This window comes from Pelophylax lessonae, assembly GCF_965119305.1.
Source record: "Pelophylax lessonae genome assembly, chromosome: 3".
In the NCBI taxonomy this organism is placed as follows: Eukaryota; Metazoa; Chordata; class Amphibia; order Anura; family Ranidae; genus Pelophylax; species Pelophylax lessonae.
Window position 1 is genome coordinate 431,017,727 of NC_138770.1, and position 18,076 is coordinate 431,035,802.

The following is an 18,076-nucleotide window of genomic DNA, read 5'->3' on the forward strand; positions in this document are numbered from 1 at the left end:
AAGCTTTGAGGGTGCTGCCTGTTCCATACTCCTCCTCCTCCTCATCCATCCTTTTAGGTGTACAAACAATAGTAATTGGGGCCTAGTGTGCTTCTGTACGTGTGAGATACATACACATTTTTTGATCATATTTCCTATTCCGCTATTCAATAAAAACCTTTGGGGATCAATTAAATTGCGGGATAGTCTGTGTCGGTACGTGTGAGATCCACCTTTCCAAGTTTTTGGGGTTCATCTCATACTTCTGAAGCTTTGAGGGTGCTGCCTGTTCCATACTCCTCCTCCTCCTCATCCATCCTTTTAGGTGTACAAACAATAGTAATTGGGGCCTAGTGTGCTTCTGTACGTGTGAGATACATACACATTTTTTGATCATATTTCCTATTCCGCTATTCAATAAAAACCTTTGGGGATCAATTAAATTGCGGGATAGTCTGTGTCGGTACGTGTGAGATCCACCTTTCCAAGTTTTTGGGGTTCATCTCATACTTCTGAAGCTTTGAGGGTGCTGCCTGTTCCATACTCCTCCTCCTCCTCATCCATCCTTTTAGGTGTACAAACAATAGTAATTGGGGCCTAGTGTGCTTCTGTACGTGTGAGATACATACACATTTTTTGATCATATTTCCTATTCCGCTATTCAATAAAAACCTTTGGGGATCAATTAAATTGCGGAATAGTCTGTGTCGGTACGTGTGAGATCCACCTTTCCAAGTTTTTGGGGTTCATCTCATACTTCTGAAGCTTTGAGGGTGCTGCCTGTTCCATACTCCTCCTCCTCCTCATCCATCCTTTTAGGTGTACAAACAATAGTAATTGGGGCCTAGTGTGTTTCTGTACGTGTGAGATACATACACTTTTTTTGATCATATTTCCTATTCCGCTATTCAATAAAAACCTTTGGGGATCAATTGAATTGCGGGATAGTCTGTGTCGGTACGTGTGAGAGAGATCCACCTTTCCAAGTTGTTGGGGTTCATCTCATACTTCTGAAGGTTTGAGGGTGCTGCCTGTTCCATACCCCCCCTACTCCTCATCTAGCCTTTTAGGGGTACAAACAATAGTAATTGGGGCCTAGTGTGGTTGTGTACGTGCGAGATACATACACTTTTTTTGATCATATTTCCTATTCCGCTATTCAATAAAAACCTTTGAGGATCAATTGAATTGCGGGATAGTCTGTGTCGGTACGTGTGAGAGAGATCCACCTTTCCAAGTTGTTGGGGTTCATCTCATACTTCTGAAGGTTTGAGGGTGCTGCCTGTTCCATACTCCCCCTACTCCTCATCTAGCCTTTTAGGGGTACAAACAATAGTAATTGGGGCCTAGTGTGGTTGTGTACGTGTGATATACATACACTTTTTTTGGATCATATTTTCTATTCCGCTATTCAATAAAAACCTTTCTAGGGCAAGATCTTAAATTACAGAAATATGAGGAGACCGTCAAATAAGGGCCGTGGCCTGGGTCGTGGTGCTGCTGGTAGAGCTCCTGTTGCAAGGAGAGGACATGGTCGATCTGTGCCAGCTACACGCACAAGTGAAACACCTTCCTCAAGTGTGAGTAGGCGACAGAACCTGCATCAGTATTTGGTAGGGCATCAAACGCCCCTAGAAGTGATGAGGCCAGAACAAGTTGAGGCGATAGTAGATTGGTTTGCTGCTGACAGTGCCTCCAGTTCCTTCACATTGTCTCCCACCCAGTCTACTGCAGAAAGGTCAGAGTTGGCACCTGCAGCCAATGTCCAACCGTCTTTCACCTCACCCCCTTGCAAATCAGGCCAGCAGTCTGAGCCCCAAGCCATACAGCAGTCTCTTATTCTTTTTGAGGACTCTGTCAGCAGGGTTTCCCAGGGCCATCCACCTAGCCCTGCCCCAGAAGTGGAAGAGATTGAGTGCAGCGATGCCCAACCACTTATTCCTCAAGATGAGTACATGCAAGGATCATCGCAGCACGTCTCCGATGATGACGAAACGCAGGTGCCAACTGCTGCGGCGTTCAGCATTGTGGAGACCGACAAGGAGGGCAGGGGTGAAGACTGGGTGGAAGATGATGTGGAGGACGATGAGGTCCTCGACCCCACATGGAATGAACGTCATGCAGGTGAACTGAGTAGTTTGGAGGAAGAGGCGGTGGTCGCACAGAGCCACCAGCACAGCAGAAGAGGGAGCAGGGTGCAGAAGCGGAGCGGCCGTGCCCTAGACACTACGCCCGCTACTGCCCAACGCAGCAAGGGAACGAGCGCACCAAAGTCAGCTCAAAGGAGTTCTCTAGCGTGGAAGTTCTTTAGAAAATGTGCTGATGACAGGACACGAGTGGTTTGCACCCTGTGCAATCAGAGCTTGAAGCGAGGCATGAACCTTCTCAACCTGAGCACAACCTGCATGATCAGGCATCTAAGTGCAAAGCACGAGCTGCAGTGGAGTACACACCTTCAAAACCAAGAAACGTCTCTGGCTCATCCTGCTTCCTCTTCTGCTGCAGTCTCGGCCGCTCCAGCCACATCTGTAGTGATACCGGCACCTGCCACCCCGCAAACAGACGATCTGTCAGCAACACCACCACCTGGGTCACCAACAACCATCTCCACAATGTCCCGTGGAAGCGTTCAGCTTTCCATCTCCCAAACACTTGAGAGGAAGAGGAAGTACCCCCCTACCCACCCGCGATCCCTGGCCCTGAATGCCAGCATTTCAAAATTATTGGCCTTTGAAATGCTGTCATTCCGTCTGGTGGAGACGCACAGTTTTAAAAACCTTATGTCGGTGGCTGTCCCACAGTACGTCGTGCCCAGCCGCCACTACTTTTCCAGGCAAGCCATCCCTTCCCTGCACAACCAAGTGGGGGAAAAAATCAGGTGTGCACTGCGCAACGCCATCTGTGCCAAGGTCCACCTAACTACGGATACGTGGACCAGTAAGCACGGTCAGGGGCGTTATATCTCCCTAACGGCACACTGGGTAAATGCAGTGGCGGATGGGCCTGAGGCGGATAGCAATTTGGCGCATGTCCTTCCACCACCGAGGATTGCAGGGCGCTTCAGTTTGCCTCCTGTTCCTAACTCCTCCTACTCCGCTTCCTCATCCTCTACCGCCTCCTCATCCGGACAGCGTAACACCTTCACCACCAACTTCAGCACGGCCAGGGGTAAACGACAGCAGGCAGTTTTACAACTTGCCTGTTTGGGGGACAAACCACACACCGCGCAGGAGTTGTGGAGGAGCATGGAACAGCAGACAAATGAGTGGTTGCTGCCAGCGAGCCTCAAGCCCGGCCTGGTGGTGTGCGATAACGGGCGAAATCTCATAGCAGCTCTGGGCCTAGCCGGTTTGACGCACATCCCTTGCCTGGCGCATGTGCTGAATTTGGTGGTGCAGAGGTTCCTTAAAAACTACCCCGATATGTCAGAGCTGCTGCAGAAAGTGCGGGCCGTTTGTGCGCACTTTCGGCGTTCTCACCCTGCTGCTGCTCGCCTGGCAGCGCTGCAGCGTAACTTCGGCCTTCCCGCTCACCGCCTCATATGTGACGTGCCCACAAGGTGGAACTCCACCTTGCACATGCTGGAAAGACTGTGCGAGCAGCAGCAGGCCATAGTGGAGTTTCAGCTGCAGCACGCACGCGTGAGTCGCTCTGCGGAACAGCACCACTTCACCACCAATAACTGGGCCTCCATGCGAGACCTGTGTGCCTTGTTGCGCTGTTTTGAGTACTCCACCAACATGGCCAGTGGCAATGACGCCGTTCTCAGCTTAACTATCCCACTTCTATGCCTCCTTGAAAAAACAATTCGGGCGATGATGGAAGAGGATGTGGCACAGGATGAGGAGGAGGAGGAGGATGAAGAGGTAACATTTCCAAGGCTTTCAGGGCAGTCATTCGCAAGGGGCTCCGAGGGTGGGTTCCTGCACACGCAAACGCCAGGGACGCAATTGTCCAGCAGGGGCACAGTTCTGGAGGATGAGGAGGATGAGGAGGAGGAGGAGCTGGAGGAGGAGATGGAACCATGTTCACAGCAGGGTGGCACCCAGGCCAGCTCATGGCCATCACTGGTGCGTGGCTGGGGGGATACAGAGGACACGGACCATACACCTCCCACAGAGGACAGCCTTTCGTCGCCTCTGGGCAGCCTGGCACACATGAGCGATTACATGCTGCAGTGTCTCCACAACGACCGCCGAGTTGCCCACATTCTAACTTGTGCTGATTACTGGGTGGCCACGCTGCTGGATCCCCGTTACAAGGACAACGTACCGTCCTTAATTCACTCACTGGAGCGCGATCGCAAGATGCGCGAGTACAAGCGCACGCTGGTAGACGCCATGCTGCTGGCATTCCCATCTGACAGCGGGGCCACAGTGGAAGCACAAGGCAGAGGAGGAGGAGGAGGAGGTCGCCAACGCAACCAGGGCACCGCCAGCACCTCAGAAGGCAGGGTTAGCATGGCCGAAATGTGGAAAAGCTTTGTCAGCACGCCACAACAAACAGCAGCACCAGCAGCTCAGATGGAACGTCTTAGCAGGAGGCAGCATTTTACCAACATGGTGGAGCAGTATGTGTGCACACGCCTACATGTAGTGAATGACGGGTCTGCCCCCTTCAACTTCTGGGTCTCCAAATTGGGCACATGGCCTGAGCTTGCCCTTTACGCCTTGGAGGTGCTGACGTGCCCTGCAGCCAGTGTATTATCTGAACGGGTATTTAGCACGGCTGGGGGCGTTATAACAGACAAGCGCAGCCGCCTGTCCAGAGACAATGTGGACAAGCTCACGTTCATTAAAATGAACCAGGCATGGATCCCACGGGACTTTTCCGTACCTTATGCAGAATAGCAATGGATACCGACCTTACCCACCCATTGTTCCATTTTTGCTCTTTCTCACTCTTTTGGGGTGTACCCTCATTTAAAATTTGTGAAAAGAAGCAGTGTTGGCTACCTCGTCCTCCTCCTCAGGGCCAGATTAATGTAGGGTCTATTGGAGCTGCAGCTCCAGGCCCCTACCTTTTATATAGGCCCCGGGTTGGCCATATTCACTGTTACCGCTCTTCTGTCACTTGTAAACACAGAAGTCTGGCTTCTATGCTCGCTTCCCCAGGCAGCACCCTCAGAACCTCCCCACACAGCGTGAAGGCCGGACAAGGAGGGACAGTTGGCGATGCATGGATGTGTTTATGGGCTTCAGAGACAGCATCCCATGTTGAATTAGGCATGCATGGCTGCACCCTTCCTCCTCTGGGTGCATGGCAAGGCACGGCCCTAAGGCCCTTCAAAATCCTCAGCACCAAGCCCATGATGCTGTTAATCCGGCCCTGGTCCTCCTCCACCGCCGCTTCCACCTACACCGCCCATAGGTGTGCGCAGCCTATTGCATTAAGGTGTGCACCCCAAAGTTGAAATACACATGCATGTGTTTGCCAGCAGGGAGAGTAATGTATCGGGGCCATGTACCTGTAGGCAAGGAGAAATAGAGCAGAGCAGGTCCCAGGGAGATCTTTCCCATCTCCTCACTGGCAATGCTATGTGCCCTAGGTGATTAGGGTGTGCCCAGGCACACCCAGCACACCCTGTGCGCACGCCTATGTCACCGCCACATCCACCACCACCTCAACCTCCCTCCTACTCCATATGGGCCTCGTCCTTCAGAGATGAAGAAGAACATTGTTTTATTTTTCTGTTTTTTTTTGTTGTTTTAAGTTATTTCCCTATCCACATTTGTTTGCAGAGCACTTGCCATGCTCTTAATTACGTTTTGCTGCCATTTGCAGCACTCTAGCCCTTTCCTTTGGTGTTTTAGAGCCATTTTAGTGCCTTAAAGTTCGGGTCCCCATTGACTTCAATGGGGTTCGGTGTCCGGGAAAAGTTCGGTAAAAGTCCGGGACACGGACCCGGACTTTTTTTTAAAGTTCGGCCGAACCCGTCGAACACGGACATCTAGGTGTCCGCTCAACCCTATGTAAGATATATAAATATTATATAAATAAATAAAGTGATTAATATATCATATAAGGACAAAAATAATAAACTATGCAAAACCGTGCGATAAGTGCTTAATGGCTGAAGCATATATAAAAACAATTGTGAAGGGTTCCTTCCAAAAATTGTGAACTAAGTGAAATAAATAAATGAATAAATAAACGTAATTAATAAAACATAGATAAGACAATAGTAAACCAAACCATGCAAATTCATGCGATTAGGTGCTAAATCACTGAAGCATAAATGGAATCAAATGTGAAGAGTCCCTTCTAAAAATGAATAATCAGATAGTCCCAATCACCAGTGATGGATTGTGATACAAGAATATATAGCGGCTTGTCAGGTGCGTCACCTCCACTCTCGTGACCCCCAAAGGGTGGGTGCTTACCTCACTGAATATGACCTTGCAATTAAGCTTGGTCTAAATTTGCAGGTATACCCTCACAGGGTTGTGATGTGTAATCTCCTTTATTCCTTGTTTGAACCAGACTCCCAATATGAGGTGTATAACATCAGCTTTTCTCTCGTATAGGGGAAAAAAACAGACATCTATAGTGCAAATAACATCTGATGAAAATGACTTTATTAAATAATAAATTCCACTCACATGCTATGGGTGCTAGAGTGCAACACTCTATTCATGCAAAGTATATTCAAATGGTATTGGATGACAGATGGCTGAGCATGCACCTGTTTCTGTACGATCAGATGCAGCATTTGAGCCGCTGTGGTAAGCCTCCTAACACCAAAACTCACCTGGCCCCTCCCCTACGCGTGACGACACAAGGGACTACGTGCCTTCCTCAAGCTGTGCTAGGTGGTACCTAGCCTGGCTAATTTGTAGTCTTTGTGATCATTGGATTGTCCTCCTTAGCCTGGTTTTGCTGTGGTTTCTCCCATTTGTCAATAGGTGGCACTGTTACCTTTTGGCATTAGTGTGATGAATTACAGTAAGTCTAGGTTATGAATATGTATGCTTCTCTCAGCCAATCACACTGTTCGCTGAGCATGCTGGGAAAAGGTATTTATTTGGAGGAAGTCAGGTGATCTTTGTCCTTTTCACTCAGACTCCTGTCTGGGTGGATGTATGAGGAACAGCTGCTACTGGGTAGGCCTAAAGCCTGAGGCCTAGCCATAGGCTCAAGGCTCTGCAAGGGAGAGCCTGCTCACTGCCAGGAAGCATAAAGGAAAAGATGGAGACCTGAGATGAAGTATCAGAGGTTACTCTTGCATGGACCAGGGATCCATGGAGAGCCTGGGAAAGTGTCAAGATGGAATCACCCAGAGAGCTCCTGCACCTTCTGTGAGTTGAATATTGTTGCTATAGGAGACAGCTTATGCTACGAAGTACATATTGCTGGTTCCATTTTAAAGGCTCTTTTTTCTGTTCTGCCGTCTACCTTTTCTACATTTTTGTCTAAGGAGTCTGCTGATCTGCAAATTTGCTGCTGTTTTTGACTAAGGGTGTCCTGTGCCCTACCCCTCTCTCCCACATTTTTCCTTTTTTGAGAATAAACTTCCCTTTGCTCGAGCATAAAAGTGACTGGAGCCCATCTTTCTACCTTGTACAGCACCCACCATGCCTAGTAACCTGTACCCTGAGGAGGAATGTCGGCCCTCCCTGTCTCTGGGGGTCACCACTAGGACTCTGGAGTTTGGTGGGGGGGGGGCACTACAGAGATTACAGTCCATTTTAAGTTGAGATAAGCCTTCTTACCTTCTTGCTGAGATGGATTATCATAGTGGATTTCCATTAAGACATATGTTGGGTCCTCAGGCATCCCGATCGACAAGCCAACATTAGGTGGATATGTGAATCCCTGCAACAGTTGTAATACATGAGGAAAAAAAATAGTAAGTTAAAACACAAAAAGAGCAATCTAAAAGTGTACTACTGGCTGGTAAATGGTTAAATAAGTGAATGAATTTGTAAGGAAAATGAAGAGTTATCAAACGTAATCATATAGTCACAGAAAAACAGAAACAATCTTGTGCTGAAAAGATCATTGTGTGTTCTGAAGAATTATAGCCTGTTGTCTGATTTGTCATATGTTTGGTGCACTTGTAGTAAAGTCATGGCCAGAAAAAAAACCTTCCTGCAGCACCCCCTTGATGACCCAGTTTCCTCTTGAGGATAGTCGCCTTCTCCCCCCAACCTTTTCTTTCACCTCTTTACTATTCTTCCCCTACACTCTTTTCCTATGTACTCAATAATCTCCCACATGTCCCCTTTTTCTATTTTATGGTTTACCGAAGCCATTACACATCCCATATCCGATCACCCTTGAGGTTAACATTTACCACACAATTTTTGGCCCCCCTCGCCACTTTAGGTTAGGGGCATCCACGGCATTCCTTTGTTTCAGACTTTGGCATACTGTTGTTTTTACTGGTTATGTTTTTATTTATTACCTTGATATACTCCATGATTTGGGTGCCACTTGCCTAATGAATTCTGATTAAACTATTTCTGATGTTATCGCTGCATTACATTTTTATGATGCTATGGTTGTTTTCCTTCTCATTTTAAAGTGGGTTGATTGTACCTATCCTCTCGCGACACAATGCTTGAAACTGACATGTTCACTGTATCCCCATCCCAACGACATACTTCAGTATCTCTATATTATTTTATAAAACATACTCACTGTTACTTCATTTGTCTACCCTACAACAGGGACCCCTTTTGTCTATATTCTTGTAACTAAATGACCCCTTCCATGGATACCCTGTTATTCTTTATTGTTGTTATGACTGTTATCCTAACCACATCTTTACTAGCTGGCTGCATTTTTTTACATTTGCCTTATATCTCAAAAGTGACATGTTTGTTGTATTTTTGATTCTTGTCATCAATAAAATATTTGAACAAGAAAATGAAACCTTACCTCTCCTCCAATAGCCCAAGCATAAAGTACTGTCTCACATGTAAGAAATGCATCAGGCATATTGGGGTGGTAGCATTCATGCCCATATTCAAGGACACTGTCATTTGCATCTCTTTCACATTCGTACAGTAGTATGTGATGTACCAAACTCTCATGACCCTTTTGTATTAGTGGTTCAACCTAGAAAACAGGTGTCAAAAAGATTACATATCTCATAAAGCTGGCTAAAACACCATACGGCAAAGAGGAGAACATGTACATGTGTTAGGAGGTTTTCTTTAACCAGCAACAATGTTTACACAAAGATTTTTCATATTTAGATCTGATCTTTTGTAGTATTAATGTGGTTGCTGGTATAAATTAATTTTTGGCACATTGATGCAAATGTAAGATCTGAGCCAAAAATTAAAAAACAGAGAAGCTAAGAATTAAGCAGAGAAGTAGACAGGAAATGTGGCTTTATGTCAAATGTGTCCGCTAAGATTGTACTTTAACCACATCCTGCCCGGCCCATAGCAAAATGACGGCCAGGCCATCATTTTGCTATATGCCGGGCGGTAGCATTCCCATTCTGACTGGACATCATATGACGTCCTTCAGAACCAGCCACGCGTGCGGGCCCCCAGGGGCATGTAGTATGGCGATCGGTAGTGGGGTTTATCGCTCCGATACACCGCATCTCTGATCATGGTAAAGAGCCTATGACATAGCCTTTTTACCATGTGATCAGCTGTGTCCAATCACAGCTGATCACAGAGTAACTAGGAAGTTTAAGTTATTGGCATCCATCAATATAGGCGTGAGTAGAGGAGAGCCGTTAGGTGCCTCTCCTAACAGGGGGGATCTGTACTGATAATCAGTGCAGTGATTATCAGTGCAGCCCCTTCAGCCATGCCCACAAGTGATGCCAATCAGTGCTCAACAGTGATGCTTTTCAGTGCCCATTAGTAATGCCTGTCATTGTCTCCTCAATAGTGCCCCCTATCAGTGCCCATCATTTCCCATCAGTGCTGCTCATCAGTGGTGCCTATCAGTAAACCTCAGTGCCACCTATCAGTGCCCATCATTGCTGCCTATCAGTGCCCATAAAGGCTGCCCAACAGTGCCCAACAGTGCTGCATATTAGTGCCACCTCATCAGTTCCGCCTCATCAGTGCCACTTCATCAGTGCCCATCACTGCAGCCTTATCGGTGCACATCATTGAAGGAGAAAACTTACTTATTTACAAAATGTATCACAGAAATGAAGCTAAACTTTTTTGTTTTTTCAAAATGTTTGGTCTTTTTTCATTTGTTTAGCAAAAAATAAAAAACCCAGTGGTGATTAAATACCACCAAATAAACGTTCTATCTGTCTCAAAAAAATGGTCATAATTTTGTTTGGGTACAGCATTGCATGACCACGTATTTGTCATTCAAGGTACAATAGTGCTGAAAGCTGAAAATTGGCCTGGGCAGGAAGGGGGTGAAAGTGACCTGTATTAAAGTAGTTAACCTCCCTGGCGGTATTCCAGAGTTCGGCTCGGGGTGGAATTTCAGTGCCATTAGCGGTAACCCCGAGCCACACTCATGGTACCACCAGGGAGAAGTCGCTGGATCCTGGAAGAGGTTACTTACCTTGTCCCCAGGATCCCGCAATGTATTCCGGCAGTGAACGGCGGGCGGATCTTCCGCCTGATGCTGTGTGCCCCGGCTTCCGTTCCCTGTGAGTGTCACGTCGCAGGGGGATGGAACCAGCGGCAAATTCAAAACGTAAAACACAAACACACTGATATACTGTAATCCTATTGGATTACATTACTAAATAAAATTAATTGACCTTAGTTTGCCCCCCAGTCCCATTGCCTGCAGTTTTACTGTACATTTTATATATATATAGATATAGATATAGATATATATATATATATATATATATATATATATATATATATATATATATATATATTGTGACAGGTCAAGACTCTGTCACGGTGTAAGTGCAGCTCCAGGTTCCCCAGGTTTTGGTATTCCTGGATGGGGCTCTGTAGTTTGGAGATTTCATAGTGTCTTGGGAGGGACAGAATCTCCAACTCTGTGTCCATGTTTTGGGGATGACCAGCAGGGGGTCATCCCCACTAAAGGAATCTGTGGTCTGTGTGACCAGCACCAAGAGCAAAAGTAGTGCTACAGCGAGAGCCAGGTGGGCTAGCATTTTCAGTTTGATATACATTGACTGGAGCAGAACCCCTGTGTGGGAATCCTGTGTTTTGGACTTCTTATTTTGCCTTTTAATAAAAATGGGCTACCAGGCCCTTCAAATATAATACCTGCCTGCAGTGAATCACTGGAAAAACGCATCTGCCACTAAGCTAATGGTCCCCCATGTTAAAAAAATAATAATAATAATATATGTACTGTATATATATATATATATATATATATATATATATATATATATATATATATATATATATATACTTTAACTTATTTATAGTTATTTATTATATTATAATTTATGATTTTGTGTTTCAAACTTTATCATACCCGAGATGTTATAAGGAAGAATGCACAGTAAAAAAAATCATATGTAAATAGTTGGTTTGGGCTGCTCATTCTTAAGAATTACATGCAAAATAATGGTACCGCTTTCAGCATCTAAAATCTGAAATAATCATACCGCCAGGGAGGTTAACAAGCAACAACATTTAAGCAATGCTAAAAAGTGATCACTCGTCCCTCCCCAATCCAACAAACACTTACCAAAAACTGTAAAGTGCAAGGGTCTGCCTAATTTGTTATTAATTGAATGGATAGCTTAGATAGGGCTTCACATCACATAATTTATAGATGTTCTAATGCATTTTTATGTAAAATAAAACAAAATGTGAAATATCTGTGCAATACATGCACAGTATGTGTTACCTCTTTAAAAACACTGTTATTGCAGAAAAATACATGTTCATCCTGCTGGTAATTCAGTGAGCTTTTAACGTCCTGTGGCTCTGTCCCTGCTGCAATGACATTCCAACCAGTATTAACAAGTTTCCACTGCACTACAAAAAGTCTCCCCCTTGTGATAACGATATGTTGAGAGTTGGAAGAGTTCTTACCCTCAGCAGAAAGTGGGATGGTAGTATTACTCTGGTAAGGGGAATGGCTCATCACAAGCTCTGATTTTTAGATAAAAATAATTTATATTAAACTTTTATCATCATTGTTATTATTGGGCTAATATTTAGGACATTTTTTTCATTTATGGTGGCTTACAGCCAGTAATGGGGGCACTTTTCTATTAACTTTGGCACTCTTAGTCTGTGAAATATGAATAGTTAAGAACTTCTGCCCTTAAAAGGCAAGTGTTATTCTGAATTATTGTATAGTCCATGTGACTGCTGTTATTGCGGTCATTTTTTTGTGAAATGGTGACTATATGTGTTTATATACGGTATGTTATCATGCCAAGAAAGGTTGTTTAGGCACTCTGCACAGATACAATCCTCTGTTTAGACAGCAGATGACTTTGGAGGCTTTAAGATATTACTTAGTGTACTGAATGAAGCTGGACATACACTGATAGCTTTTAGAACAGATTCCTTTGTCCAAGCTCTTTAGCACACATGAACGTATCTGTATTGCCAGCTATTGCATTCTGACAGCAGGCATCCAACATTTAAAAAAAAATTCCAGGGACACTTTGCAGCACAGCTATCAAACATCCACTTCCATGAAGCTCCGCCCACTCTGCATAATTAATCTCGCCTATTTATCAGATTATAGGGTCTACTCAATATAGAGAGAATTACAGGAAATTAAAAAGGGAATTCCAAACTTCAGGCCACAGTAGCCGAGTTGGAATAAGTCTCCCATTTAGCTGCACTACTTCTGCGTAACATTTATGGGCAGCCCGATTAACAGGCGCTTCCAGGGACAATATTAATTACCTGGGACAGGCTCCTATTTGCAGGGACTGTCCCAGGAAAAAAGGGACAGTTGGCAAGTATGCCTTTAGTCCCCAGATAATATAGATGGTTGGGGCATACACCTGTTACATTTTGTCATCACCGAGGATGACCACATCTGTTATAGATTGGGCTACCTGCTATCAGGTGGAAGAAGTCACTAACACATAATTAGCTTATGTTTGCATAGTCTACCAATAAACTAATCTTACAATATATACATGTAGGAATTAAAATCATAAATACCAAAGATTTATAGGGACAATAGCTTCTCATAGAGCTATGCCCTCTTTGTGAACTGTGCATATTTATCCATAGACCACTTTTGGAAAGCAATTGAACACTGCCAAGCCTAAGATCTAAATCCTTTAAAGCTTGTGCTTAGAACAACATCAACTGCCGAAAACAGATATATCTTTGTTTGAAATCTATTGATGTCTTTCTTCTAAGCTTTCCAAATGTCTTCCAGTCAACTTAAGTTCCAACAAAGAAATTCATGACAAAGTACTACGTTTCTTTAAAACAATAATTGTTAAAATAAAAAAAAAATGTTAACCCTTTTGCTGTATGTAAATAATATGGGACATTTGATTATGATTACGGTCACATAAAAGCTTACTGTAATTTACTATATTTAAGACTATTTCTTAAAATGTCAGTTTCAGTCAATATAATTAATGGAGTAGGAAATAGCTACTAACAGTATGCATATTAAAATATTAGAGTGTGCTGATTTTAAAATAATGGACTCTGTTTTTCTTTCATTCTGTCTTTCATGTCAGCCCCAGGAAAACATTATACGCATATTTGCAAGGAACATGGTGAAATACATGCATTGTTAACACATGTATTGTGCAGCAATGTCATGCTGTATTTGCTAAATTATCTGTAATGAATATACAGACTTACATACAGCATACTAAATACAGCATGGTTGACTTCATAACCAGTTTGAAAGGATCTTACATTTTAGGAAAATAATTTAGTTAATTTAAAGATTTCAAAACCTCCACTAAAAAGATAAGACATAGGGCCAGATTGGCTGCTAATGTCTTTAAAGTACCCCTATAGTTAAAAGTTTGGCTGTCAAACAGGGACTCATTAGTGACAAAGAATTTAGAAAAAAATATCTGTAGCATAACTATGAAGTAGAGGGGTACTACTGCCCACATAATAGTGCCTAGGTACCTGTTATTCTTTTATCCTCATATGTGCCTGTCTGGACTTTGACATCATCAGAGGCATATCCCACATTCCCCTTCCTCTGATTTCCAGTGTTATGTAGAGATATCAGCCAAGTAATCTGACAAACATTAATGTATTAATGTGCAACTTAAGATTTACTGTTTAAATGCAAGATACAATGACAATGTCTATGAAGTAGTAATGGGGTATGTAACAAGCAGTCTGGCTGTAACTGGTAGCCCAGATGGTTGGCCACAAGGATCCCTGAACTGGATCCACAGATGGGAGGCAGAAGGGGTCTCTGGTCTGGAATTCCAGATAGCAGCAGAAGTCCCATCAGCTGAACTTACAGGGCCACCCTACTAGAAAGACAGTATTCTGAGGCCAACTAACACAGTGCCCACCACAAAGACTGTGTGCCCTTAGACTCTCATTTGGTGGCGTGCACACCAAGAACATTAGAGAAAATCCCCTTACCTTGTGCCAGCTAACATGTCCAGACATTGCTGTTAGGTGCAGTCTCTCTGAGCACTAAAGGATGGGAAACAATGGAATTTATATCCCCTGAGCATGTCCAAAAGTCATGGGGATTGTGAGGTCGCAGGGGATTAGGAGAGCCCACTGGACCATAGGAAAAGGAAGTAAAGAAGCCTGTACCTACTGCTGGACAAGATGGGTAAAGAAGGATTCCCCTACCCTGGATTACATTTATAATGTCTTCAGCAGTCTAGGAACAGGAAGAGCTGTCTGGTGATAGCTTGCACCTCTACTCATATGGTAGCTGCTTTGCAGCCACACGTCACTGAATAATGCATGACTAAATAGGCCTACACAAAAGAGTAGCTGCAGAATGCCTACTCTAAATGCTATATTTTTTAAACTGAATCATCTCACACACGGTGTAAAGAGAAAGTTTCCTTGAGTCTATGTCTGCTTTAACAAGAAGCCTCAGTCTTTCTAAAATAAGGGTCTCTAACATGGCAGTACATTTGTTAACACTCTCTTATAACCATGGAGCATTCCCTGAAGCCAAAACTAACTATTCTGGATCAGCTGCATGCACCAAAGTTTACACGGGTCTCTAGTTTTTTATAAGCAGCCGAAAATTCATACACCAATGTAATTCACTGTACACTTTTAGCGAAAGGGGACTGTACAACCAAGCTACACAGGAACAGAGGATCCTCATCCCTTGGAAATCCTCTGGGCACCTGATGAAATTCACCAAGGATCCCACTTTTACCTGCAGGTGGCAATGGGACAAGAATCTCAGTTTCTCGTGCCAACAGTTGGCTTTTCTTTTTTTAACCTTCTGACATTAAGAAGTACTAAACACCTTTAACCAACAGTGTAGGAAGTTGACTTACCTTTTGTGAAATCCTACATAATAAGTGCTGAATTTTAACAGTGCCCATAGGTTTACTTATACTTTGTGATGATTTCCCCTCTTTAAAGTCTAAATACACTGTACATACAGTAGATAAATTTTATAGCTGACATTTACTTGCCCTTCTGTGCAATATTCAAAACATATACATGTGAATATTGTAAAAATTTGTCCCAATGACATTTACTCATGCATACTAGGCACTCAAAGTTGACATTTTGAATATTCTCACTCATTTTTTTTTTATTTGGTTAAAAAGTGTTCAATACTCTAAACACTCCAGTTTTGATTCAGACAAATGTAGTTCATCACCTGCATACGCTACTTGCTAATGACACAAAACCTATGAAGTTAAATAGTAATCATGTAAAATGTGTAGAACTTACAAGAAAAACTAGATGCAATAAAAAAGATTTACTAAATCAGCAGAGGATGTTCACTTTGCTAAGTGAAAGTTTACTTAGCTTAAAGCAGGGTTTTTCAACTGGGGTGCTGCAAAGAGTCCTCAGTGGTGCCACGGACACATCCTGGTCTAAGCGCTACTCTGTGTTAACTTCTGTGAAGTGCGACTCTGCAAGGAAAGAGAGAGAGAGCACAGCCCACATGGCTCTTTCCTCCTCCCTACAGCTATGTGTACTATTACCAAACACCCGTACACACTGTCTCTTACTGGAATTATATGACCCTCATAACAAAGGTCATATACAGCATGTAACATAGGTAGATAAGGTCCTCCACTCCACTCTCCTGTGTTAACATCCGATCACCACTTCATCGTAATAAGTACTATTCCACTGCACATATGGATAATCTCTTGAAGCCTTGCTGTTCTCTAGGACTAGTGATATCTTATGGCCACTAGTACTGATGTCACCCAGCTCCACCCCATGAGGACTGTCATCAGTCTCGATTTCTTCAGGGGATCCGTCCTCCTGAAGATGACTGCAGCCTTAGGTGGGTGTGGACTAGTGATGTCCAGTTCATGAACGAATCATTCTTTTGAATTGATTCTTCTCAGTGAACTGGATGACTTGGTTCCTCTCACTGAATGACTCGGTAGGAAAACAGTTCATTTGTAAAATTTGCCAATTTTAGTAAAAAAAAAATCCCAATAATAAAAAAATATGGTTTGTGCAAAAGTTATCATGTCTACAAACTAGGGGAAAGATTTATGCCATTTTTATTTATTAATTTTTACTAGTAATGGCGGCGATCAGTCATTTTTAGTGGGACTGCGACATTGCGGCGGACAGTTCAGACCCCTAGCTGACATTTTTGACGCTTTGGGGGGACCAGTACTACAGTAATCAGTGCTAAAAAATATGCACTGTTACTGTAATAATGACAGTGGCAGGGAAGGGGTTAACCCAGGGGCGATCAAAGGGTTAAATGTGAGCCTAGGGGGGTGTTTTCTAACTGTTGGGGGCATGGGCTTGTGAAAGCAACACAGAGACCTGTGTTCCTAAATAGGAGGAACACAGGAGCTCTGTGTTGATAGCTGAGAGAACAACGGTCCGCTGTGTTTACAACAGCATACCGCCATTCTCTTATGACAGGGAGCGATCATGGGTGACCGATGGATCAGCTTCCTGCTGGCGAGTGGGTGCGCGCCCCCAGGATCGCTCTCGCAAACTGCTGTACAGGTACGTAGATTCACTGGAACCTGCCGACCTGTATAAAGGCGGCGGCTGGTCAGTAAGTGGTTAAAGCATATTTCCTCTTTTGCAGTCAAATTTGAGAAAATCGCACTTTATGTTTGTTATTTTTTTACATTCACATAGCTTGCCTAATTTTTTTTAAATATTACTTACCTGTTTCGCTGACTGCATGGTTTTTGAACAATGTTAGTGTGAGCCTGTCCTAAGTCTGTCCTCTTTAGCATACACTGCAAGAAGTCCAACCTCTATACCTTTAACCCTTTATTAAGACAAACATTGTTCAAATGAGTTACAATTAGTAGTGAGGAGCTGCCTGCACAGTACAGGAGGTGTTAATTATGGTAAACACAGCTATCTAGCCCCCTCATAAGCAAGGAGAACTACTTAGGAAATTTCCTGGCTGGAGGGTCCTGAATAAAGCAGCTAGATAAATGGTAAGTTGCAATTTTCAATATAACCTAGTCAACTGTCTATCTGCTGTCAAACTACTGTAGCTCTTTAGCTAAATGTGTAGAGTCATGACGCTTTCTTAGTGAGTTACAAAACCTCCAAGCCTTAATGTGATATGTGTTACTCGTTTGTGAAAAAATTGCATTAATGTATTTTTCTTAACTTTTACGATAGTTTTGTACTTGTAATAAAGTGGTGTTTTTTTTTTTTTTTTTTTAATGCAGTGTATGGTATATTCCCTGAAAGGCACATTTAACAGCCTCACTATCCATGTCTCTCTCTGCTCCTGGTATTCAGGTTGACAGCAGAGAGAAAGTTAACGAGATTGTACTTTTAAGGGATGGTGCCCTCAGGGAAAATTATATATGTTATTTGGCATCACCCGGAGCACTAATTGAATTTCAATTTTGTCTTATTTTTTTTAAGTTCTACTATGAATGGGAACCTGTAAACAACATAAAGCAGGTGTTATTCCAATTAGGCTACACAAAAAAGTGGAAATACATTTTTAGGTGAAGGTACATTGACTATGAATACCCAATAATACTCAAAAAAAAAAGATTTTTGCTTGCACTGCACATGATTGGATGATTGAA

At 43.5% G+C, this 18,076-nt stretch overlaps 1 protein-coding gene across 1 annotated transcript in view; it reads right to left on the reverse strand.

Annotated features, from left to right (window-relative positions):
• MOXD1 (monooxygenase DBH like 1) overlaps positions 1-18,076 on the reverse strand; it is a 106,166-nt gene that overhangs the window by 32,969 nt on the left and 55,121 nt on the right. Inside the window, exons 5-6 of the mRNA XM_082251985.1 lie at positions 8,863-9,042; positions 7,692-7,794 (exon numbers count right to left, since the gene is read on the reverse strand). Coding sequence (XP_082108111.1) covers positions 7,692-7,794; positions 8,863-9,042 — 283 coding nt within the window. The remainder of the gene's footprint in view (positions 1-7,691; positions 7,795-8,862; positions 9,043-18,076) is intronic.